The sequence below is a fragment of the Ochotona princeps genome, chromosome 11, assembly GCF_030435755.1.
Source record: "Ochotona princeps isolate mOchPri1 chromosome 11, mOchPri1.hap1, whole genome shotgun sequence".
Classification (NCBI taxonomy): Eukaryota; Metazoa; Chordata; class Mammalia; order Lagomorpha; family Ochotonidae; genus Ochotona; species Ochotona princeps.
In genome coordinates, this window is record NC_080842.1 from 24,492,769 (window position 1) to 24,520,112 (window position 27,344).

Genomic DNA, 27,344 nt, shown 5'->3' on the forward strand with positions numbered 1-27,344 from the left:
AGTGGGACTGCTAGGATTAAAACCGGCACCCATATAGGATCCCGGCGTGAGCAAGGTGAAGACTTCAGTTGCTAGGCTACTGTGCCAGGCCCTAAAATTTCTTGTAAGCTATCTGCATTGTGGCACACTCACAGCAAGCAAGTTGAGTTTAAAGACATTTTAGGAACCAGGCACTCATCTTGCAGTGCTTGTTCAAATCCTAGCTGCTCTGCTTCCAACCCAGCTTCCTGCTCACGTGCATGGGAAGGCAGAAAATGCCCTAAGCATGCAGGCTACTGCCACCCCTGTGGGAGACAAGGATGGAGTTCCTGACCTCTGGCTTTGGCCCGGCCTAGATCTGAGTGCTGTAGCCATTTAGGAGTAAAGTCAGTGAAGAGAAGATCTCAGTCTCCACCATTCCCAACTCTGTTGCTTTGTCTTTCAAATAAAACTTAAATTGGACTTTATTTAAAGACTTACACAGAAATGCTCAGTTCTCTTAAAATGAAATTTCCATTTCCCACATAAAAATCATACCCAGAGAAATTATAGGAAATATGTGAATGCAGAAATGAGTTCCAGATCAATGTCAAAATGCTGAACCAGAAGACGTAAATGCATAAGAAAATGTTACCCAGGCAGTGTGCATGTGTGCGGCTGTGACAAGCAGCTACAGCTCTTCTCTGACTGCTATCTGCCTGGCAGGTCAACTTGTGTGAACTGAATGTGCTTTGGCTGCAGTAGCAGGAGGAGCTCCTCTGTGGGAATTAAAGGTGTGAACAAGCTCAGGCTTTTGGTGCAGCATTGAGCCCATACTCCACATTACAGTGCCACGGTCCATTCCTGACTCCAGCTTCCTGCTAGTACGCACACCAGAGGGCAGCAGGTGATGGTTCCAGTACCAGGGTCCCTGTCCTCCATGCACAAGAGCCAGAGGAGCTCCAGGTTTCCAACTTGAGCTTGGCCCAGCCCCAGGTATTGCGAGCATTTGGGGAGTGCATTAGTAGATAAAGATCTCTTTCAACTAAGTAAAAACGAATACATTTGTTTAAAAAGCTGAAAGTGATGCGGCATTAACTGAGAGAATATGACCTGTCTACCGAGAACCCACTCCCACAGCTCAGACAGCACCGCGCCTCTGTGCTTAGTCCCATCAGCTGCCGTCTATTTGGAGTTTCTTAGCTGTGGCTGAAATGAGGGGCGGCATATGTGTTTTAGTTAGATCCATGTGAGGCCCTTGTTGCCTGGAAACCAGCCAAGGGAAAGAATTCTGTGCATGGGAATACTTCATTATACCTTTCCTCAAGGAAATGTGAAGATGTCATTCACATAGCCATCTTTACCTTGAAGGAAAGTTTTGCAGGGCAAGTGACAGAAGGTTAACTGGGAAGTCAGAATCTGCAGCGAAGCCGGATTGAGGAGGCTTACCCCAATTCCAATCAAGAATCAATGGCTACTATTAATGCAACACTAAAGTAACCAAATAATTTTGAATTTCACATAATCATTTTAACATGCTTCAAGTATATATATATATATATATATATATATATATATTTTGTATACTTCCTTTTTCTTAATAATTTTTATTTCTTACCATCTTATTTGAAAGGGAATGGGAGAGAGCAAGAGAGTAGGATCTTCCATTTCTTGGTTCACTCCCCAAATGCCTACAACTGGGTCTGGGCCAGGCTGGAGCAGGAGCTGGGAGCCGCCTAGAGGTCTCCCAAAGGACCCAGGTACTGAATCATCACTGGCTGCCTAGGATACGCAGCATCGGGAGGAAGCTGGATCAGAAGGCATAGCAGGAACTCAAGCCAGGCATTCCAAAATGGGATATGCACATTCCAAGACGCAACGTAAATGACTGCACCAAACAGCTGGCCATACTTACTTTCACATGTTTTACCACTGTTTTTAAAATGACACACACCATAATAAACTGGTAACTCTACAGAACAGTTATATAAATCGAAGTTGTGACACTATTATACATATCATTTTTGTAACAATTTTTTAACTTACTGTAAATAGATGTTTTACATATAGTGGTTTCAAACATTTTAATTTGATGTCTACAGATATTCCACAGTATGTCACCAATCCAATAGTGTTGCACATTTTTTTCTCTACTTATAGTAAAATAATATACCAAAATATTTCAATAAAAATGTTTACTGGAGGGCTTATGTAAGGAAGCTTAAGATTAAAACCTATAGGTTTGGGCCAGGCAGGGTAACCTAGTGACTAAAATCTTCGCCTTGCACACACCGGAATCCCATATGGGCACTGGTTCTAATCCTAGCATCCCCACTTCCCAACCAGCTCCCTGCTTATGGCCTTGGGAAGCAGCTGAGGACAGCCCAAAGCCTTGGGACCCTGCACCCGTGTGGGAGACCTGGAAGAAGCTCCTGGCTCCTAGCTTCAGATTGGTTCAGCTCTGGTTGTTGTGGCCGCTTGGGGAGTGAACCGGCAGACAGATCTTTGTCTCTCCTCCTCTCTGTATATCTGACTTTCTAATAAAAATAAATAAATCTTAAAAAAATAAACCTGTATTTTCTTCAGGACAAGCTTGGGTAAATTCTAACAGAGTCATACCAAAAATAGATTCTAATATTCCAATAGATTCAAAATAATTCTAATATATTCAGGAATTCTAATAGAGTCATACCAAAAGCATGAGGAAGATCTCTCTGTGCTGGAAATAAAGAAAGTGTGCTACAGGATTAAGTAGCAAATTGCTGTAAGGATGGCCATCCTGGATTATGGACAAAGAGGTGAAGAGAATGTTTAGCCTTTGTTTTCACACGTTTACATAAAAAAAAAACTACAGTATTTTGTACTGTTTTGAAACACACAAATATGAAAATACTCTTTCCGCTTGAAATGTAAAAGTAATTTCCAATAATCAATGGAGATGAATACTAGATCTAATTTTTAAGGTAAAATGGGTTTCTGGCCCTTAAAATTTTAAAAAAGATTTTTTTCTTTTTGGAAGGGCAGATATACAGAGAGGAGGACAGAGATGAAGATCTTCCTTCCTATGGTTCACTTCCCTAAGCGGCCGCGATGACCAGAGCTGAGCCAATCTGAAGCCAGCATTCAAGAACCTCTTCTGTGTCTCCCACACGGGTGCAGGGTCCCAAGGCTTTGGGCTGTCCTCGACTGCTTTCCCAGGCCACAAGCAGGGAGCTGGATGGGAAGCGGGGCTGCCAGGATAGAACTGGTGCCCATATGGGATCCCAGCACACTGAATGGGAGCACTTTAGCTGCTAAGCTATCATGCCGGGCCCCTAATCCTTAAATTCTAATAGGAAATTATTTTAAAAATCACCTGAAATGTTGGTATTATTAAAATGCTCTGGTCGCTTTCTGTTATCCTGAGTTGCTTCACATGTAAGGATTCGTAAAGCATCTGAGAATCTGAAAAAGAAAATACATGAAAAATTGTATTAGAACAGGCATCTAAATCTATGCCTCATTTCCCCACAAAACACCAGTCCTATTGATTTGTTAAAGAAAAATGTTTTTAAAGAGTATGATGCGCAGTGTTTAAAATATTTTCCTTGGGGTCTGGCACAGTAGCTTAGTGGTTAAAGTCTTCACCATGCATGTGCCAGGATCCCATATGGGTGCCTGTTCGTGTCCCAGATGCTCCACTTCCCATCCAGCTCCCTGCTTGTGGCCTGGAAAAGCAGCTGAGGACGGCCCAAACCCTTGGGACCCTGTACCCACGTGGGAGACCCAGAAGAAGCTCCAGGCTCCTGGCTTCGGATTGGCTCAGTTCCAGCTGTTGTGGCCACTTGGGGAGTGAACCAGAGAATGCAAGATCTTTCTGCCTCTCCTTCTCTATCTGCCTTTGCAATTAAAAAAATAAATAAAAAATAAATCTTAAATACAAACAAGACATTTTTCCTTGGTGAGAACATTCGATCTAACAGTTAAGATGTAACTTGTGGCATTTGCACCACATGTTACAGCCTGGATTTGAGTCTCAGCTCTGCATCTGATCCCAGCTTCCTGCCTGTGTGCACCTGCGCAGGTAATAGGGATAGCTCAAGTATCTGGGATCTTGCCATGTTCTGGAAATCCCAACTGAGTCTCTGGCTCCCACCTTCGGCTTGGCCCAACCCTGGATATTGTTGGTATTTGCAAAGCGAACTATGATTGTTATCTGCAAATATAAGGAGCCTTGGAAATTGTTGTTACAATCATAACAGTGTGAATAAGAGGAAACTATAAAGAAAAAAAGGAGGAAACTGATTAAAAGAAACAAAGGAGAGGCACAGTATAATTACAGAGCATTTAACCTTTGCTTCTGGGAATAAAATACATGGGATATAGTTAGATACACAAGAGAGGCAAGGCAATTCAGTAGAAAAACCTCTATATCTGCAAGATCAACACTGAAATGGAAGGAAACACACTTTTCCTTTTAATACAACTATTATGCCACTTCTAGAATTCCAGATTTAGTACTAGTGCCTATCAACGTCTACTGATTAATAATGTGCTGGGCACTGTTGCCAATGGTTTGTGTTCAGCTTTAGCTTTTTAAATTCTATGATGTTTACCTTAAAAGCAAAAATACTACAGATTTTCACCTTTCTTCCAAGACAGGTTGGTGAAGAACTTCCAGAGTCAGTTACAGCCATCCACCTGGCCACCCTCCTGGGGTCACAGCTTACACCAACTTCATGGACTGAAACTACTGCTCCCCAGGCAGCAAACTTTAAATATTTATTGATAAAACTAATTTCTAAGGATTTTTTTCCTTGAAATACCTAGGTGAGGCTAAAACAAGAGTCAGAGCAAGTTAATGGGAATGATATTTAACAAGTTTTGAGATAACACTGCCAGTCCAGAAAAAAGAAATGAACACAAATATTTCTGTTTAAAAATGACTTTTACAAAACACCAAAATACAGAAGCATAAAAGTCCAACAGGAGGGCTGACAATAAATTACAGTATGTCAGTTAAACAGAAATGCATATAGACATCAAAAGCTGTATTTATAATCAACTACTGAAGAATTACTTTTTCAAGATTTGTTTATTTTAAAAGCAGAGTTAAGAGAGAGAGAGAAAGACAGAAGAGAGAGAAATCTTCTAGCTGCTAGTTCATTTCCCAAATGACCATAATAGCTGGGGCTGGCTCAGGCCAAAGCCAGAAGCCTGCAACTCCATCCACATCTCCCAGGCGACACATCAGCAGGGAGCTGCATCAGAAGTGGGGTAGCTAGGAGATGCAGCACCACAGGTAATGGCTTAACCCACTGCACCACATGCTGGCTCTGGCAAATTCTTCATTTGGCAAATATTCCTAATACAGTGTTGAATAGAAAAAAACAGGTAACATGGGGCAGGCACTGTGACCCCATAGGCTAAGCCTCAGCCTATGGGGCCATCTTCTTCCATAATGGGCACCAGTTACAGTCCTTGCTGCTCCACTTACCACAAGGTCCCTGTTTATGGCCTGGGAAAACAGAGGAGGATGGCTCAAGTCCTGGCACCCTGCACCTACATGGGAGACCTGGAAGAAGCTCCTGGCTTCCAGCTTTATACCAGTCCAGCTCCAGCCGATACAGAACCAGGGGATACAGAATTCTCTCTTTTTCTCCCTCTCCCATCTGTCTCTCCTTCTCATTTTCAAATAAAAATCAATCTTAAAAAAATAAATAGGTAACATAATCATAATGATCTCAAGAAGTATTTTTGCGGAAAGCTACATAAATGTAAGTATAGAAAATGAGAATCAACATTTCCAAATAGAATTATTCATTATAAAATAAGAATTTAAGAAAAACTGAAAAATATGCACAATCATAGAAAAATAACAACCAAGTGGTTATAAAATACCACTTAGGAAAAAAGAATTTTGAGAACCAAGTATCATTTTCTTGAGGTACAGTGAATTTACACAACTCACATTTGAGGAATGTACAATGCCATTTACAGTGTAATAAATTGTCAGGAGTATACGGTATTTTAATTCTGGAACCACATACCTGACATTGCACACCAAAGATGACAGGAAATATTGGTACTCTTCAGAAACAGCTTTCGATTGCTTCGGAAAAAATTTGTTATCTTCAGCAATCTCCAAAGTCACGTGTTTTCCTAGTTTTGATGACTTATACAGCCGGAAGTTTCTATTTCTTGTATAAACTCCTATGTTAAAAATTAAAGTAATATGCATGAAAGCCACACAATTTCTATTGTTTTGAAAATCCCTTACATGCAAGGATTTCAATAATTGCCAAAATAAACGTATCTTTAAGTTTGATTTTCCATGAACCTTTTGAGGAATTCTGGTACAGCTATAAGCAAAATTAGACCAAATTAAGATGAACTAGAGCTGACATGGAAGAATGCCACATCCAGAAATAACAAACTAGGTTGTTTTGCAGCAACTTTCCCATTAAAAACAAATGGAAAAGTTGAATAGAAGTTATTAACAATAAAAAATGGAAATTGCCTGGCATGGTAGCCTAGTGGCTAAATTCTCGCCTTGCATTTTCTAGGATCCCATTCGGGCACTGGCTTGTGTCCCAATTGTTCACTTCCCATCCAGCTCCCTGCTTGTGGCCTGGGAAAGCAGCAGAGGATGACCCAAAGCCTGGGACTCTACACCCTTGTGAAAGACCCAGAAGAAGCTCCTGGCCACTTGGGGAGTGAACACATACTACGTGGTTTCAGCCTTATGAAGTTAAAAAACAGACAAAATTAATCCAGCACATCAGACAGAACAGTCATTTGCTATTGGAAGAGGGTATGGATTCAGTTCAAAAGTGGCATAGAGGACGTTACAGACTCATGGTCATTTCTTCTCTTGCGTGATGTGATGACAAGGTGTGTTCACTTGCTATGAACTCACTGATCCAGTTAAAATAGAAATAACTTTTTCTACATGAATGTTATATTTCAATAATACATCTGGAATTCCTTTTGTAGGAGGTAGGGTAAGAGACACCAGTTTTCTCAGCTATTTCATAACCAAAGCTTCACCAGAACTAAGGATGCCAGGTGAGAGTTCAGACTGCTTGGTTTTATTATAACAGACACTGTTATATATATTATACAGGAGAGCTGCCTGAATCACCTTTCCCTTCATGATAAGCAGTGACCCTTCCACTTCTGGAGAGGTCCAGACTTTAAACTTACACTGCAGCACCTGGCCTGCTATGCTGCAATCTGGCACAGCACAAGGCTCCTGTTCCCTGCCCCCGAGATAGACTGAGAACCTTTCGCCAGGCAGCCGAGGGACTGCATCCACCACCCATCCTTCACCCTCCAGCAGCCAAGTACACCAGGATTCCAGCCACTGGGGAGTAGGGTGGGAAAGTGAGTTTCGGACCCTGTCTTGAACCTTAGCACTGGGCTTGCTGTGTTCACACACAGCACACACACACACACACACACACTTACACACTCACAAACTCCAAAGCTACTCTGATCAGATTCGTACTTGAAGACAAAGCCTCTAGATGCTACCTGACGTCTGGCAGAGAGCTCTGCTCTGAAAAGACAGAACAATGTTTTGGCCTGCATCACCCCGAGTTTTAAACAGGCACCAACAGAGCAGAGCGCTGTGCCTGTTAAACTCAGGTACTGCCTAGCTTTAGTTGGCCTGGGTGCCTTCACGTCTCCCCCATGCTAGGCAGACAACAAGTAGCAGGACTCCAGCTGTGTGAGGAGTAGGACAATGCCGTATGCATTGTGGAACTTGGTGTTGGGCTGTAAAATCCATCTTGGGATAGAATGACTCAGAAGAGAGATCTGGCTCTTTGTAAATAAATAAGTAAATAAATAAACCATACAATAAGCCAATTTGACCTAATGACATTAACAGAACATTTCTTCCAACAGCTTCAGAATACACATTCTTCCCATTAATAAAGATTCTCAAAAATCAACCACACACTATGCCTCAAAACAAGTCTCAAAAAAATCAAACACATAAAACCTTGATTACAATGAAACTAAAGTAGAAATAGCAAAAATAATTTTAGGAATTATAATACATGAAGACTGAGCTCCATACCTAAAAGAAAAAGTGAAATTTTTCAATTTCTTGAAATGAATAAAAGTAGAAATACCACAAACCTAAAGAATAAAATAAAACTTAAAGGACATAGCAAAAAGCAATACTAATATTTAACTTTACAGCAGTAAGAGCAAGAAACTACTGATGTATTTCAAGAAATTGGAAAGGAACAAAATAGTTTCAATGTTAAATAATAGATCAAAAACATAAATCCAAGAGAAAATATAAAAAAAATTAATTTTTGAGATGACAAAATCCCACAAACTTCTGCAATACTAACCAAGAAAACAAGACCATAAAGAATAAATAAATTGAGGTGACAAAGACATTATTTAATGATACCATGAATAAATTCAGAGGTGAAAAAATGTTATTCTATGATACCACAGAATTAAAAGGAATCATTAGGAACTATTATGAGCAATTACACACTAACAAATTGGAAATCTATCCAGAAATGAGTAAATTTCTGGGAACTATAAACTACTCAAATTGAACTATGCACACAGAAAGCCTGAACAGATCAAATAACAGCAATGAAACTGAATTAGTAATAGAAGGTCTTTAACAAAAGTCCTAGCACCAGATGGCTTCACTGCTGCTGCAGTTCTACCTAAATGTTAAAGCAAAAACCAGCACTACTTCCCAAACTGCTTCCAAAAAGTTGGGAGAACACTCTACCAAAGTTACCCTATAAGGCTAGAATTGTCCGGATACCAAAGCCAGAGAAGCATAAAATGACGGCAACAACATGTGAGGGGAAGGAGAATGGGAAGGGGAAAGGACAACTATCGATCCATCTCTGACGAATACAGATGCAAACATTTTGGACAAAATATTATTAGAGTGAATCCAACATTAAAAGGATTAGTCGGGCCCTGCACTGAACAGCCTAGTGGCTGATGTCCTCATCCTGCATGCACTTTTTCCGCAAAAAGCAACTGATCCAGTGGTTGTGACCACCTGGGGAGTGAATCAAAGGATGGAAGATCTTTTTGTCTCACCTCCTCTCCATATATCTGATTTTCCAATAAAAATAAATATTTTTTAAAAGAATGGAATAATTAATAATACTTAATATGTTCATATTATCCAAAGTGATTTACAGATTTAATTCAGTCCCCATGAAAACATCAACATTCACAGAATTAGGGGAAAAAAAAATCTCAAAATTAACACGAAAATACAAAAGTCCTCAAATAGCTAAAGCTCTCTTGAGCAAGAAGAACAAAGCTGGAGGCATGACAATACCCAATTTCAAAACATACCATAGACCTACGGTAGGATAAAGCTTAAAAAAAATACAATAAAAATTTGCATACATTATTAAATTCCTAAGCCTTTCAAATAGTTCAGGAAAAAGACTTCCTCATCTTCTTTTAGTATATAATTAAACTGAGATATACTGTTAAAATATTTCTTTCGAGAATATCAGATGGATTTTCTTAGCATTATCCTGATATTTCTACCCTAGGAATACTTCAAGGATACAACTGCCATGAGTTGGTTATTCTGCTTGGGGAGTTCAAGAGTGAGTGAGAGGTGGAGTGCATTTGCCAGATAGCGTTGCTCTTTCCACTATACACTGTCCTATCTGATTATAGGCTGCTCAGCCTGGATCCCACCTTCTGCTAACAAGGTATTCATTGGGAAGAACGCTCCTTGCCATGCTTTGGATATGGTTTGTCCCCCCACCATTCACGTTACAGTATATTTCTCAATACAGCAATGTTAACAGGTAGGGGACCTGGCAAGCAGTGGTTAGGCCATGGGCCCCACACAGAGAAGGAACTGATGCTGGTCTTGCAGAGACAGGTAAATGCCAAGAGCAGATTATAAAGACTAGGCCTGCTGCATTCTCTCCACCTCGTGACGTCATTTGCCATGTTTATGATACTACTAGAAAGCTCGCACCAGAGACTGACAGAGGAGACCATCCAATCTCAGACTTTCACACTTCAAAGATGTGAGCTAAATAAACTTCTTTATGTATGTACCTGGCCTTGGCCTCTCTGTTACAGCAACAAGGTTAACTCGGACACTAATCTACTTGTAACTCATCATTGTTCCTACCCAAACTGACACATTTGCACTTAACTGACTTACAATTCCAAATTCTGCCACTTCATTTTTCAGGGACACTAGAAAGATAACACACCGGGAACAATCCCCAATCTTGCTATCTCTGTTGGCAGGGAAACCTTGCCAACAGTTTAAAACTACTTCGCTTCAACCTGTATGAGCCGAAGCTCTCTGAAGGGCTAGTTGATGACACAAGTGCTCCTTCTGGCTTTTCAGATCACAGGCTAGGACCTCAGTGAGCTGTCTCCTGAGGCACAGAAAGTCTGGCCAGCCTAGTGTTTCCTATACACTCAGGTCCAGAGACCCAAACCAAACAGATGCAAAGAGAGCCTGGTGGGGTTGAGGAAGTCACCAGCTGGGTTGTGCAACAAACCTGAGGGCCCCTGCTGTTATCAACAAACCTGCACCTACCACAGAGCTCAGCTTGACTTTGCTATGTGAGTTCTTGCATCCAACTTAATGCTTATGGTCACAAGATTTCCACAAGATCTCTAAACTAGTAGATGCCCAAAGCCTAGTCAGGCCAATCATGTTCAGCTAGTGACGTGGGCTTTCGCTGGGGCCTGTGATGGTGGCAGGAATCCTGTGCACAGTGATAGCCTGGATGGGCATATCCAAGGGGAGGCCAGGCCAGTCTAAGACGGCTGTGTTACTCACCCAGATCTACAAAGAGATGCTTCTCTCCCATGTTATTCTTCACAACTAAAAATGAAAGATCAGGATCACTTTGCTTAGCTGATCCCAGACTGTCTTGTTTCCTGGAATTCAATGTCCCGTTCTCTCTTAGGCCCATATCTTGGGACATTCTGTTAAAGGAACTTCCTTGTTCTATCAGCGCTTCAGGCAAATGAGAAAATCCAGGGCCCACTGTCTCTGGAAGGTTGACATCATCTTCACTGGCAATTAAGTCAATAGCAGGTTGTAAAACTGTTCTCACAAAATTACCTAAGGAGAAAAGGTGGTATGATTAACTTAATTCTTCTTTCCTGGAAACTTAAATGTAAGATTCAGACTCAAATCAGCACATAAGGAGGCCTGGTACAACAGCCTTGCTAAATCCTTGCCTTGGATCCACTGGGATCACTTATGGGCTTAGTTCATATTCTGGATGCTCCACTTCTGATGCAACTCCCTGCTTATGCCCTGGGCAAGAAGTGGAGGACAGCTCAAAGCCTTGGGAACCTGCACTGCGCGGGACACCCAGAAGAGGCTCCTGGCTTCGGATCAGCTTAGCTTTGACCGCGGCCACTTGGACAGCAAACCAGTGGACAGAAGATCTCTTTCTGCATCTCCTTCTCTCTGTAAATCTGCCTTTCCAATAAAAATACATAAATCTTTTAAAAATCTGCACATGAGAGTTTCACAGGCAAGGCTGCTTCCTTTGATTTATGGTTTTAAAATTATCTTGTTATAAACTGCAACATGTCTCTTACTGCTTCTTCCCTCTTAAGCAATCTTTTTAGAAGTTCCACTGGCATGGAAGCGTGTTACAGGTTTATAAACAAAACATTTTAGAAGAGAAGGCTAATTGGAGGTGTGTCAATATTGCCAGAATAGCTCAACATATGTCACCAAAAAAGCAAGATTATTTTATTTGAAAGGCAGAGAGAGACCGAGAACTTGGATCCACTGGTTTACTCCCCAAATGCCACAATAGTTGTAGTTGAGCTGTGTTGAAGTCAAGAGCTAGGAACTCAATCCAGGTCTTGCATCTGGGTGATGGGGACCACCACCTGAGCCGCCACCTGCTAGCTCCCAGGGTGTACATTAGCAGGAAACCCTAAAGGAGAGTGGAGCCAGGCTCAAACAAAACTACCCTAACATGGAAAATGGGGGGGAGGTGTCTCAACCAGTGCCCAAACCACTAGGCTAACTGCATGTCTTCACCACTTTAGTAATAAAAACTGAGTAGAATTATCCTTGCTATTAATGAAGAAAGAACAGAATGCTTATATAAGGAAACGGCTCCAAACCAATGGAGAGAAATAGAATCTCCACCATAACCACCTGGCATACAGATGGTAGAAAACCTCTCAACAGTTCATTCTCTCTTCCGTCAGCCATGCCATGCCCAGAGAACTCTGCCTCCCACAGCTGTCAGGCTGTGACTCTTCCTACTACCCGCCCCCCATATTTGTCATAGGATGGTTTATGCCCTGGAGGTCAAATCCACAACCATAACCGAAGTATACTTTGTATCTCAACGTGCATCCTGAAAGCTCAGAATTACGGTGTCCAATCTGTACCATGAAAAGTTGGTATAGTCCTAGTGAAATTGTAAAATTATCCTGACAATAGGATGCTGGACTCTACCATTTTTTATACCTACAATGTCAGGATTTGCTTAAATAGCAGAATGATGGACTTAAGACTGTGGTTGAGGACTATACTATTGTAATACATGAAAAACAATGGGGGCAGGGAGGAGGAGAGTAGGGAGGGAGAAAAAGGAAATCCCTGGGGAACTGTATCATAAAATGTAAAATTAAAATTAGGGACCAGCGCAATAGCCTACCTAACTCTAAAAATACCATTCCAATATCTACCCTAGCATGATCTAACAATTTCATGTATTAGAAGCTTTGGTCCAATGTCCAGTTCAGAAAATGACTTCAAAAAATCATTTGCCAATATTTGTATCCTGTGTGATGTGGTAAGACCAAATGACTGACCAATAAATAATCACAAGCATAATTCCTGCAGCATGAACTCCACATGTTAAAAAGGAAAAGTAGGGCCCAGCGCCGTGGCCTACTGGCTAAAGTCCTCACCTTGAATGCGCTGGGATTCCGTATGGGCACCAGTTCTAGTCCCGGCAGCTCCACTTTCCATCCAGCTCCCTGCTTGTGGCCTGGGAAAGCAGTTGAGGACGGCCCAAAGCCTTGAGACCCCGCACCCATGTGGAAGACCTGGAAGAGGTTCCTGGCTCCTGGCTTCGGATTGGCTAAGCACCAGCTGTTAGAACCACTAGGGGAGTAAACCATTGGACGGAAGATCTTCCCTTGTCTCTCCTTCTCTCTGTATATCTGCCTTTCCAATAAAAATACATATTTTTTTAATTTGAAAAGCAGATATACAGAGGAGAGATAGAAAAGATCTTCTGTCTGCTGGTTCACTCCCCAAGTGGCCAAAGCTAAGCCAATGTAAAGCTAGGAGCCAGGAGCTTCCTCCAGGGATCCCACACAGGTGCAGGGGCCCACTGCTTTGGGTTGTTCTCGAGTGCTTTCCCAGGCCCAGGCAGGGAGCTTGATGGGAAGTGTGGTAGCTGAGATATGAACCGGTGCCCATATGGAATCCTGGCACGTGCAAAGCGAGGAATTTAGGCTATCGCACTGGCCCAAAAATTAAAAACTTACAAAATGAAAATTTGGCACAGTAACCTGTAGCTTCTTTAAATTTATATACAACCTATGCCACAAAATCAAGTGACGATTTGACTGTTAAGCTGCATTCCTTTATGACAACATTGGTAAAATGCAATACTACAAAATTTGTTTAATCTCTGGAAATGTTATGGTCTGGATATGTTACTTCATTTACCAGAAAGGCTTGGGAACTCAAACCACAGCCTTAATTATTCCCTTCCTAAAGAAACCAATGCAATTTCTTGTAAAACACTCAAAGTCAAAATGAAACCAAAATCATTTGATCCAATGATATCCAGACATGATTATTTCTAGAACAATAGAGAAGGTAAACTCTGAGTGAGAAGAAACTGTGATACCTCAAAGGACAGCAAAGCAATAAACACACATACACACATCTGATAAAGTTAATTTTCCTGGAAACTTCAAATTACATCTGACTGTCCACAGACAGTAAGAGAAGTGGATGGGCGATTTCAGAAAGGGTTGTGACAGTAGCAGCACTACAGAGGCCGGCTGGGGCCTTTGAACCCTGGCAGACAGCTAATGTGACCAGGGTACAATGATAGGCAGTTAAGCAAATAGCAGTATATTGGACCCCAGTGATCAGCCCTGCCTTTCCCTTCCATTCTCTAATCTTATCACTCTGACCCTCATTAAGATGGGGACTAGCACTGGGCTGGCAATAGGTCAAGGGAACTAATCAGTCAGGAATGCTGGCAGATTGGCACAACAGAATGTTTGGACAGTTCAGAGTCTATGATTGAGCTTCTCTGCTTTCCCTGAAAGGCTAGCAAGAACAGCTGGAATCACTGAGAGCTCCACTGTGGAAAGGGAATTGAAGAGGAAACTATGACGCTTCCCATTCCCTGCCTCCAACGATTCACGAGAAAAGTGCCTCGGACAACATCCCAGGTATCGGGTCTGAGTATGGGTCCACTGCTCCCCAAAGCAATCACAGGCTCATACGATAAAGATCAAATGATTTTGCTTTCATTTTTGTTTTGAGTGCTTTACTAGGCCTCTGCCTTTGCTTGTGTTGTTCTAAATGTAAAGCCTGTCTTCAAATACATGAAATAAATTTATTCAAAGCTCAGACTGAAAATCATCTGCTTTCAGGAGATATCCAAAACAAACTTCAAAGGACCTGACATATTTCTATTTGCCCTTCTTCCATAGCAACAGATTCTCAGGGTTTTTGTTTGTTTTTGGCCTTCTGGCTGATATTCAAACAGCAGCCTATGAGGAAAGAAGATACAAACATATAGAAATCAAAGAAATATCTTGCCTAGGACTCTGCCTCTTCACTCTGACAGTACCTACTGAACATGCATGCATGAACTCCACAAGCATTTCTTACATGCCTCATTGTATTTAGTATTGCTGCTGTGGTATTGATAGTATCGACGGCAACATTATTATTATGTACTGAACTCTGGGAAATACAACAGTAAGAAACAGTCCATGAATCCAAATTTCCAAGGTGGCAGGATACAGTACCAGTGTTTGCCACCACCTCATCCTGAGCTGGGTGCCTGAGGAACAACATGAGACCTCAGAAAGGGAAACTTACAGGACTTGGAGAACTATGAGAGGCAAAGAGAGAGGAAAAACCAATCAGCTATGGCGACCATGGTCCCACAACCAGGGGATCTGCACTGCAGAGGAAAGGGCAAACAGGAGAGCCTCCAGGGAGCCCATGTGCAGGAATGCCTCAGACCAGCAAATCCCAGCTGCAAGGGGGAGCCACAGCAGTCACAGACAAGGGAGCTGGGAAGGGGAGAACCCACCATAGCTTTGTTCTACCGTCATTCCCAGCCCTCAGAGTGCAGGCCACAGGAGTGTCGTGCCTTGAGAGGAGTCACTGCTGTGATCTACACTGTCCTTGGGGACAGAAGCCTCCCAGGCACTCACTCCATCATACCAACACAACTGATCAGAGGGCCCCATGCAATGGCTCGATTGGTTGGTCCTCTTCCTTGCATGTGACAGGGTCCTATATGGCCACTGGTTCCTGTCTCAACTGCTCCACTTCCCATCCAGCTCCCTGCTTGTGGCCTGGGAAAGCAGTCGAGGACGGCCCAAAGCCTTGGGACCCTGCACCCACATGGGAGACCTGGAGGAGGTTCCAGGTTCCCAGCTTCAGATCGGCGCAGCACTGGCCGTTGCGGTTCACTTGGGGAGTGAATCATTGGACGGAAGATCTTCCTCTCTCTCTCTCCTCCTCTCTGTATATCTGACTGTAATAAAATAATAAATCTTTAAAAAAAATCAATAACTACAATACATAACAGAAGGATAAAAATGATAAAATCACACAGAAAGGGCATTTACTAAAATTCATGATGGAAAAAAAAAATCTGAAAAGAAGGACTATCCATCAACTTAACAAAGATGATTACTGACAAGCTCACAGCCAACATCATTTTGATAGGGAAAAGCTGAAAGCATTCACTCTAGTGACTAGAACTAGACAATGTTTACTCCTACCACTGTTTTTTAGTAATAATTGTGAAACTTAACCACCCAGTTAGGCAAGAGAAAGAAATGAAAATCATAAATAGGAAAAAGGGAAGACTGTTTGTTTGCTAATAACATGATTCCATTCACACACAAAAAATCTAAAGATTCTACCAAAAACCTATTAAATCTGATTAACAAGTTTAGCAAAATTGCAGATGAAAACGAATGTGTGAAAGTCAATAGCATTTTTATATACCTGTAGAAAAAGCAATCATAGAAGCTATCCTGACAAAACAGCTACAAAAATAAGAAACTTAGGAACAAATTTAACCAATGTGAAAAATTTCTACAATGAAAATTATAAAATATTAACAGAAAAAACTCAAAGCAGACACAAACACAAAATGGAAAGATGCTCTCTTGTTCATGGATTGTAAGATTTAGTATTCCTTAAACATGTAAAATTCCCAAAGCAATTTAAGGGTTCAATGAAATCCCCATCAAAAACAACTTAAAATTTCTTATAGAAGCACAACAGTCTCTTAATATTCTAAATAAAACAATACAAATAAAAAGCTAAAGACCTCACAACATCTTATTTGAAGACATACAATAAATAGAGCTCGAGCAAATACAACAGCCTGTTACAGGCACAAAGTACACATGCAGACTGATGGAACCGATTAGGGAAATCAGAAACAAACGGGTACATGGAGCCAAATGAATTTTGCCAAAGCCATCAAAAATACACACTGGAGAAAGGACAGTCTCTTTAATAAATGGTGCTGGGAAAACTGAATATCCATCCTCACTGAAACTCTACTCCTCTCAGTCTATACTAAAATCAGCTCCCAATGGATTAAAGACTTAAATCTAAAACCTGCAACCATGAAATTATCATGAGAAAATTTTCAATCAGTATGTAATTTTTTGAACATTCCTGAAGCACAGGCAACAAAAGAAAATAAGAGAACTGACATTTGGACTAGTGGCTGAGATGCCTGCCTCGCGTGCTGAAGTGCAAGAGTTCAATTCCTGACTCTGGCTCCTGATTCAACTTCCTACAAACGCAGAGGAAGTAGAGGGAGGCAATGACGCCAGCCCATACAGTTGGTTGTCACTGTATGGGAGAAGGCAACGTGTTCCCAGCCCCATTTTCCATCTTCAACTTAGCTCTGGCTGTTGTGAGCATGCAGGGATTGAACCAGCAGACTGGGAGCTTGCTCTGTCTCAAAATTTTCAAAGAAATATTTTTTTAATCCAAAACTAGATGAATAGGATGATATCAAACTAAAGCTTCACTACATCAAAGGAAATAATGCAAGAATGGGAAAATGTATCTGCAAGCTATTCATGTGACAAAGGATTCATTTTTAAAAAATCCAACAGAATAGAATCCATCGAAGTGAATATGAATGGTCAACATGCATTAAAAAAATACTGAACATAAGCCATCAAAGAAATGCAAATCAAATCTATAATAGCATCTTAGCCCAGTTAAAATAACTATTATCAAAAGACAAAGTACAGGGAAAGGCATTGGGTGGAGTGACCAGGAGATGGCTTTGGAAGGACACATCCTGTATCAGTTACTGGTTCAAGTCTTGGCTCTCCGTTTGCTGTCCAGCTTCCTGCGAATGCACACCCTGGCAGGCGGCAGGTGATGGCTCAGTGTTGAGTCCCTACTACCCATGCAGGAAAGGCAGACTGAATTCCTGGCTCCTGTCTTCAGTCTGGCCCAGCCCTGGCTGCTGTAGCCTTTTAGGGAGAGAACCAGTGGCTAAATGCTCTTTGACCTTTCAAATAAAATGAAGATAAATACAAACTTTAAAAAAAAAAAAAAAAACCATGGGCCTGGTGCGGTGGCCTAGCAGGATCCCATATGGGCGCCAGTTCTAATCCTGGCAGCTCCACTTCCCATCCAGCTCCCTGCTTGTGGCCTGGGAAAGCAGTCGAGGACGGCCCAATCTTTGGGACCCCGCACCTGCGTGGGAGACCTGGAAGAGGTTCCTGGCTCCTGGCTTCGGATTGGCATAGCACCGACCGTTGTGCTCACTTGGGGAGTGAATCATTGGACAGAAGATCTTCCTCTCTCTCTCTCTATGTATATATATATCTGACTTTGTAATAAAAATAAATCTTCATAAAAAAACACACACAAAAACAAATGCTGGCAAGGATGTAAAGAGAATGCTTAGATATTAGGTGAGAATGCGAATGCTCAGCCACCAGAACGGAAGTTCCTCAAACAACTATAAATAGATAAATCATAGGACCCAGTTCTTCCATTCTGGAGATCAATGACAAAATTAAATTTTAATTTTTTTTTTAACTTTAGAGCAATTTTTTAATATAGAAGGCATTTTTCAAAAAAAGATTTATTTTTATTGGAAAGGCAGATTCACAGAGAGAAGGAATGACAGAAAGATCTTCCATCTGCTGGTTCAATCCCCAAGTGGCAGCAATGGCCAGAGCCGAGGCGATCTGAAGCCAGGAGCTTCTAAGATCCCTCACGTGGATGCAGGGTCCCAAGGCTTTGGGCTGTCTTCTACTACTTTCTCTGCAGAAGCAGGAGCTGGATGGGAAGTGGAGCAGACAGGATATGAACCAGTGCCCATATGGGATACTGGCATTTGCAAGGCAAGGATTTATCCACTATGCTATCATGACAGGCCATCAGATCAGATTACCAGGGAGGAGAGAAAGATCTTCCATTAACTGGTTCACTCCCCAAATGGCCGCAATGGCCAGAGCTGAGCTGATTTGGAGCCAGAAGCTTCTTCTGGGTCTCCCACATGGGTGCAGGGTCCCAAGGCTTTGGGCTGTCCTCTACTGCTTTCCCAGGCTACAAGCAGAGAGCTGGATGGGAAGTGGAGCAGCTGGGACACAAACTATTAACCAGTGATCCATCGCACTAGGCCCAGAACAATTTGTGGTTATAACTGCGACTATTTTGATAGTTTGATCAAAGTGTGAAGCACTAAGGACCACTTACTAGGAAACGTCATTTGATTGATATTAGGAAATGTATGATACACTTCTCATTTGTTCTAATGAAATTAATGTTCTTATATCCTAAGATTCTTACAAACCAGATATCACAGTTTTGGGGATTTCAGAACCATTTGTTAACATAAGCAATCTCCTTACTTCCAAAGGACAGATATCCTCCATAAATAAAAACGATTACTATGTACCTGAAATGATTATTTCATAAAAATGAGAAAATAAGTTTTTTTTTCAAAGGAAAAAAATGACATTAGAGTACGAAACTCTCATGTGTTTACAACACTGTTCACAACAACCAAGTGACAGAATAAATCTGAATGTCTATGGATGGAATAATGCATACAGAAAGTATGGCAATACACACCCACTGCAGACTTATTGCACCAGGAAGGAGATTCTGGCAACAGCAAAACCCATGTTTTGGTGGTCATTACATTAAGTGAAACGAGTGAGACACAGAAAGACAAATCTCTTTGATATGTGGAAGTTAACAGCACAGTCAGTATGAACTGAGAACAGCAGTTATCAGAGACTTGGAAGTAAGGAAGGAGAAAGGGACCAGACCAGTCAGAATAGATGCCAGTGCTTCACTGTACAATGGGTAACTACAAATCACAACACATTATGTAGTACATAAAGAACTCAGGAGAGGAACTGGTAGGCAGTAAATGCAGAGGAACCGTGGGGAGGTTGGCTTTATCAGCTTACACCATCCACATCTGTTGAAATATTGCACTGTTGAATTATTATATAAAACATTTTAAAAATTTTTAGTAAGAAACACTGTAATATGTATCAGCATGTGTAGATAACACATCCCTAAAAATTGGAGGGAAGAAAAAGCCATGGTTCCTTCCTTTAGAAATCTTAAGTGAAATGGAGAAGATGAAGAAAACAGGAAGCAGTAAGTGCTCTGACATGGTAAACACTGGGTACTCTTTGCAACCTGGAGGAATAACAACCTCCCTCACAGGGTTACACCTTCACTGATGACTCGGGATCTGCACTGAGCTGTAAGACCAGGCCACAGGAGGTGTGTCTGTTCAGATAGCAGTGGACGAGAGGAAATGTGGGCCAGAGAGTGATTTGAGTGGGAAAGGAAGGTACAGTGGGAACAGACCAAGCTAGGGTACAAAGGGCCTCATTTTGCAAGTTACACCATCAGCACTTCTTCAGGAAAGTGACATAGTCCTGAAGGGTTTGAGTACTTAACCAGCTTACTGTTACTGACTGACTCAAAGAGCAGGTACACAGAGGTCAAAGAGAACCCCAGGATTTCTACTTGGGTAGTCAAGTAGATTGTGACACCATTCTCTGATAGATCACAGAAGGAGCCAAGAGCTGGGAAAAGACAAGGGATTTGTTACAGGACAGGCTGAGTTTGAACTGTCTGTGCTGGAGACGTGTAGAAGAAAGCTGGCATCCAGGAGGACAATTTGGGTTGAATATAAAGCTTTCAGAGCCATCAACACAGCTGATGACTGAAGTTTTAATAGTGGTCATCCGGCAAAGCAGTGAGTGGGAAGAGGGTCAAGAACAGGTCCCAGAATTGCTAAGATCTAAGGGGTGAGAGAGACAAACTACAACTAAATGAACAGAAAACAGAGAGCTGATAAGGAGGCCTGAGAACATAGGGCACTGTGATGAGGCATTATCATGAACTAGCAACGAGGTTCTTGATTTTTTTAGGTCAGTCCTTTAGTGACTCCATTCATGACTTTACCCTATGTGGCTGTGAAACTGTTACACACTTGCAGCTCCGAGGACATCACCTATTATCTGGATTTCAGCCAATCCTTTGAACCCCCATCGCTGCTCTCACAAACACTCGGGATTTTGGCCTTTCTTGAGACCTTGGATTCTGGTGCTTCCATTCCGCCATATGGTACTGACATGGTTTTCTACCTAAACCTGTATCTCTATAAACACCCAATCCTGGGGCCAATACCCTGGTTCCGCTTTCAGGACTGTATGTCTAGACTTCATCCCAGCATTGAAGTTCTACCTGGAATAAGCAACTAGAACTCCTTGATAGGACCTGGGACTCAAGCCCCATGGCAAAGGTGATGGTCAGAAATGCAGACACAAGGCATCACAGGTGAAGCCTGAAATGGAAGAGTCTCTCGCTATCATCCAGGAAACAGAGCACAGACCGTACCAGGACACATGTGGCCACCCCGATATCTAGGATGAGAATCACTAATGCCAAATTTATTTCCAGTAAGTTGATGTGCCCAGAACAGGATGATAAGACCATCACGCAAGTCCTGAAAACATGAAACATCACATTTCATTTTAGGTTAATTACCATAAAACCTAGCATGTATGTTTACACTTTCAAGAGGAACAGAAGAACTACACTTATAAAATAACGCCTTGATTTTTTTTAAAAAGCACTGCACTTGGGCCCGGCGGCGTGGCCTAGCGGCTAAAGTCCTCGCCTTGGACGCCCCGGGATCCCATATGGGCGCCGGTTCTAATCCCGGCAGCTCCACTTCCCATCCAGCTCCCTGCTTGTGGCCTGGGAAAGCAGTTGAGGACGGCCCAATGCATTGGGACACTGCACCCGCGTGGGAGACCTGGAAGAGGTTCCAGGTTCCCGGCATCGGATCGGCGCGCATCGGCCCGTTGCGGCTCACTTGGGGAGTGAATCATCGGATGGAAGATCTTCCTCTCTGTCTTTCCTCCTCTCTGTATATCTGTCTGTAATAAAATGAATAAATCTTAAAAAAAAAAAAGCACTGCACTTACCAACATGGATGTTATCTTTGAATGCTGCATCACGGAGCTGGAATATTAAATGGCGGCTAAACTTCTCTTTAGTGCTAGAATCCAAGTTGAAAACATCTATAGCCGAGCAATTTATACCATATAAATCTTGAAGCTCTCTGCATACATACTAAAAACAAAATGTAGATATTTTTTGTTTGAAATGTTTCTATGAACAAATTTTAACTATCGTGGCACAATAGGTTTAACTAATTAAAATCATTAAAAAAATTTTGCTTATCAGAATATGTATGTTATTTATAAATACAAAACCTGACATTTAAAAATCATTGTACATTAAAAAAAATCATAGGCAACCAATCTGTACATTAACCTCCTCTAACATCACAATAAGAGTACTTCTTATTAAGCATTCTGAGAAAAAAAAAGATTGATTCATTTTAGTGGAAAGGCAAATTTGCAGGGAGAAGAAGAAACGAAGTTCTTCCATCCACTGGTTCACCCCCTGAATGGTCACTATGGTCAAAGCTAAGCCAATCTGAAGCCAGGAGCGTCTTTTTATTTTTATTATTATCTTATTTTTTATTTTACGATACAATTCCATAGTCTCTGGGATTTCCCTTACCCTCTCCCCAAGCCCCTTGCCCTCCAAGTCAGGAGTTTCTTTCACGTTTCCCACACAGGTGCAGTGGCCCAACGCTTGGGGCATCTTTTATTTCTTTCCCTGGCCATAAGCAGGGATTCAGTTTGGAAATGGAACAGGCAGAACATGAACCAGCACAAATATGGGATAATGGCACCTGCAGGGTGCAAGATTAACCAGCTGAGCCACGGCACCAGCCCCATAAGCATGTCTTTAAATATCATCTCTGAATTAAAATTTACTCTTTAGTTTTTGTAATCCTAATTCTCCAAAAGTCTCACTCATATTGAGCCCAAAACCACCTCCAAAACCCCCCTTGGGGGCCAGATGCTGCTGCCACAGAAAGCAGTTATGCACTGCAGAGAAGCAGCAAGCATCTAGCTGGGAACACAAGATTTGGAGCCGGAGATCTAGGCTTGATTTCTGGCTTTGACATTCACCACCTGTGTAATCAGTAAAACCCAGACCTTAACATTCAACTGTGTTTAGCAGGTAATAATAGCACCTAACTTTTGCAACCACTGAAGAGTCTATCAAGAAAATGAGACTAAGGAGTTAGGATAGGGCCCACCAAAAAGGCCTCAAAGTATTGGCCTGGCAGCGTTGAAGCACTTTTCCCTAAGCCTTGGTGTTCTCCTTTGCAAAATGAGTCAACAAAGACCTACCAGATAGGGTTATTTTGAGATCAGCAAAAGGTTTACAACTATCAAGTACTTTGATACCCAATGATGTAATGAATTAGATTAACATTATCTGGCATCATTACAGCATCATACACTCCCCCCATTCCTGACTCTTCTCCAGTAGATTCTTATTTTCTCTGAGAAGTTGCCTCAACATCCCAAACTACATCAAACTCCCCCATGTAGCTTAGCTCACTCTGCAGTACTTACATAGTTACAGTTTTATACTAACTTACTTATTTTGGTATGTTTTGCATTATACAGGTTATCCCTCAACACCTGTTTTCTCTCTCTTCTGTAGAAACAAAATCATAGGCCTGGTGAGATGAGTTTGTGGGCCCAGTGCAATGACTCAATTGACTGATCATTACCCTTGCAAGAGCCAGGATGTCATATAGGTGCTAGTTGGTGTCCCAGCTGCTCCACTTCCCATCCAGCCCTCTGCTTGGGGCCCAGGAAAGCAGCAGAGGACGGCCCAAAGTCTTTGGACTCTGCATTCACATGGGAGACCCAAAAAAGCTTCTGGCTCCCTGCTTCAGATCAGCTCAGCTCCAACCGTTGCAGCTACTTGGGAAGGAACCAGCAGATAGAAGACTGCTCTCTATCTCCCCTTCTCTCTGTAAATCTTCCTTTCCAATAAAAACAAATATACCGTATAAGCAAACAAAAAACCAAAATCCAATTCTTAGCTGGAGGCCAGCTAGAATAAAGCTATCTCACAGCCTCTGTTTACAAGGCATAGCTATGTGTCTTAAGTCTTGCCAGTGGGATAGCAGAAGGTAGGTATGCTACTTTAAATGGTACTGTTTAAAGGGAGGAGCATACACTGCCCTTTCTCCATTTGCTACTGACTAGGATGCAAACAACTTGGCATGAGCCACCTCGGACAATATGAATGAGGCAACATCTTGGAAATAGCAAAGCAAAAAGCCTAGTCCCTAACAATGGAGCCACACTAAATGTGATGTGAGACAGAAATACAGGTCTTGTTTAAGCTATTAAATCTATCCTAATTCATTATCATCCACTGGATTACAAATTTCATGAACTAAGAAACTATGTCTCTTTGAGTTCACTCATATTACTAGGACAAGACTGACAGTTTGCTCTAGAACTAAAGAGGATAAATTTACTTAACCTAGGCAACATAAGTAATCACTCTATTCAATTTTCTCTCCAAGTTACACTTTAAAAATTTAAGTTCTTTAAATGAAAATGTGTAACCATTGCGAAAAGAGTATGCGGTTCTTCAAAAAAACTAAAATAACTACCCTGTGATTCACAGTCCCATATTTGCGTGTATATTCCAGTGAAATGAAATGCAACTGCCATAGAGACATCTATCCGCATACACCCATGTTTCTTTTTTTTTTTTTTCAAGATTTATTCATCTTATTACAGCCAGATATACACAGAGGAGGAGAGACAGAGAGGAAGATCTTCCATCCGATGATTCACTCCCCAAGTGAGCCGCAACGGGCCGATGCGCGCCGATCCGAAGCCGGGAGCCTGGAACCTCTTCCGGGTCTCCCATGCGGGTGCAGGGTCCCAATGCATTGGGTTGTCCTCAACTGCTTTCCCAGGCCACAAGCAGGGAGCTGGATGGGAAGTGGAGCTGCCGAGATTAGAACCGGCGCCCATATGGGATCCCGGGCACTTTCAAGGCAAGGACTTTAGCTGCTAGGCCACGCTGCCAGGCCCTACACCCATGTTTCTTGTAGCACAATTCACAACTGCCAGATGTCCATCAGCAACTGAATAATGAAAATACATTAGGCATATAGAGTAGGCAATAACTCAGCCATTTAGAAAAAAAAAACAAGTAAATATTTTTCACCCTGGATGGAACTTAAAGTCAATATGCTAAGTGAATTAAGCCAAGCACAGCACAACAATCATCACATGATCTCACTCATATGTAGTCTTCAAAAAAGAACAGGTGCACAAAAGGTAAAAACTTACAGTCATCAGAGGCTGGCATGAACATGCCAAGAGGGGTGGGGAAGGCATGGTCTGTGGGTGCTATGCTACAGCTAGACAGGAGTAAGACATTCTGGAGGGGGCCCGGCACCATGGCCTAGCGGCTGAAGTCCTCGCCTTGAAAGCCCCGGGATCCCATATGGGCACCGGTTCTAATCCCAGCAGCTCCACTTACTATCCAGCTCCCTGCCTTTGGCCTGGGAAAGCAGTCGAGGACGGCCCAAAGATTTGGGACCCTGTACCCACGTGGGAGACCCGGAAGAGGTTCCAGGTTCCCGGCTTCAGATCCGCGCGTACCGGCCGTTGCGGCTCACTTGGGGAGTGAATCATTGGACGGAAGATCTTCCTCTCTGTCTCTCCTCCTCTCTGTATATCTGACTTTGTAATAAAATAAATAAATCTTTAAAAAAAAAAAAAGACATTCTGGAGTTCTACTGCACAACAGGATGAAGGGAGATGTTACTTTACTCCATAATTCTCTAAGAAATTAGAAGTGTACAACTCTTCTATGCTTTGAAAGGGTTTACAAATTAAAAAAATAAGAAAAATTTAAGTTACTTAAATAATTAAGTCATAAAATCCAGAAGTTGAATATATTTGACTCCTCCAGCAATGCTACCTGGTGACAAGGTTTCATAAAATGAATTTGCACTGGAATCTAGTCTAATTGGCTGAATTATGGCAATCTGTGAGTGGAGTCACTGAATCAAAGGGTATTATATGCTATGTTATTACTCACCAGTTATTCATTAACCACCTGTTGAATTAAGATAAGAATTAACTGAAGATGCCTTTTCATACAAACATGTAAAAAAATAAATCATGACTGGATTTGAACTGTAATACTGCAATAAGGTGGGGTAATCCACCATGGGGGACGCGTACGGGGAGACATTGGGGAAACCTCAGAGCCTATGAAACAATGTCATTAAATGAAATGCAATAAAAAAAATCACTTGGATTATAAACTTGCTACATCAAAAAAAAAGAAAAAAGAAACCAACTTCAATATTGTAATATAAAGGCATTATACTAAATAAAATATTCCTAGTAAGAATTGTTCTACCAACATGGTAAACAAGTTAAATAAAAGATACTGTTAAATTTATGTTAAGTACATTTTTCTCCAGCTTTTGCTGATGCAGATCCGTTGTTTAGGACTAAGGCATCGTGAAGAACCTGGAAAAAAATGAAACACTTGCAGGATGTTTGATACAAGCGTTTACCTATGTTATAACAGTATCTGTGTCAGTATTAGTATTATGGAAATCCTGAATTTCTCATACAATATGCTACCTCTTTGTTGCTGGCATCCCCATAGTTAAGTGCCAATGGAAATGTCTGAATCCTGAGTCCCTTCAGGACACAAAGAACCCACACAACAGATCTTCCTGTGGACTGTAGAGGCATTGCACACACCAGGAGCAAGTCAATATTTATGGACTGAGAACATAATTAAAGTTAAATGTTCAAAACAATTTGCTAACTATTATGAAATATAGAATTTAAATTTATTTTTAAGGATTCAATTATCATTTTAAGAAAAATGTTTTTTTTTTTTTTTTGGTTCTGGAGAGGAAGAAGATTTTATATCTATTTTGTTTACTTCAAAGATATGACAATATATACATTGAAAAGTATTTGCTGTGTCTTTCATATAAATGCAAAATCAAACACGAACAGACCCAACATAAAAGCAGATACACTTTAATTAGGGTAGATCTTAACAGAGAAAATGGCTTGACTATAAAATTATTATTTAGTTAACATTTAAAGCACAGGATAACTAATCGATAAATGCTAAGATTCAATCTGAGTGCAGATAACAGCCAATACATTTTTAATTACACTTCATGGAATATAATCTTTAAAAAAAATTAACAACATTGATAGGACTTTTGTGTTCAAATTCATATCATTCCACTTTTTAGAAACTTTGTTTGCCACAACTAAATTAAAATACTAGAGCTACATTCTTTTTTTCTCCATTGAAATTAGTGCCAACAGTATTACTAGACAAGGTTCTAGGAAGGAGTCAATCTCTTCCAGAGCTTAATTTCCTATTTCTTGAGTTACATGAAAAAACTGCTCTGCCAATTAGTGCCAATTCAAGCATTCTGATACTATTTTCCATTAAACTCATATCAGTGCCCAATTTTTATACGAAAATTACTTGGCCTGGTCTTTCCCAATATTGGCTATTTATAATGAAGGTCAGAGAATTAACACATAATCGCAAACCATAGAAAATTCCAGTTTGTGTCTTTTTCAAAGCTTTTTAAAATCAAGTATAGTAACACTACAAAATATATGGACATAAACTAGACCTTGCTTCCTTCTCATAGTTCACTCATAAAAGAGAT

The 27,344-nt window shown here is 41.3% G+C and overlaps 1 protein-coding gene across 4 annotated transcripts in view; it reads right to left on the reverse strand.

Annotated features, from left to right (window-relative positions):
* Positions 1-27,344, reverse strand: part of PRIMPOL (primase and DNA directed polymerase) — a 102,854-nt gene that overhangs the window by 7,574 nt on the left and 67,936 nt on the right. For all 4 annotated transcript variants that reach the window (XM_058669934.1, XM_058669933.1, XM_004579259.2 and 1 more), the window contains 4 exons: positions 21,697-21,844; positions 10,766-11,053; positions 5,988-6,150; positions 3,314-3,402 (listed from right to left, as the gene is read on the reverse strand). In XM_058669934.1, coding sequence (XP_058525917.1) covers positions 3,314-3,402; positions 5,988-6,150; positions 10,766-11,053; positions 21,697-21,844 — 688 coding nt within the window. The remainder of the gene's footprint in view (positions 1-3,313; positions 3,403-5,987; positions 6,151-10,765; positions 11,054-21,696; positions 21,845-27,344) is intronic.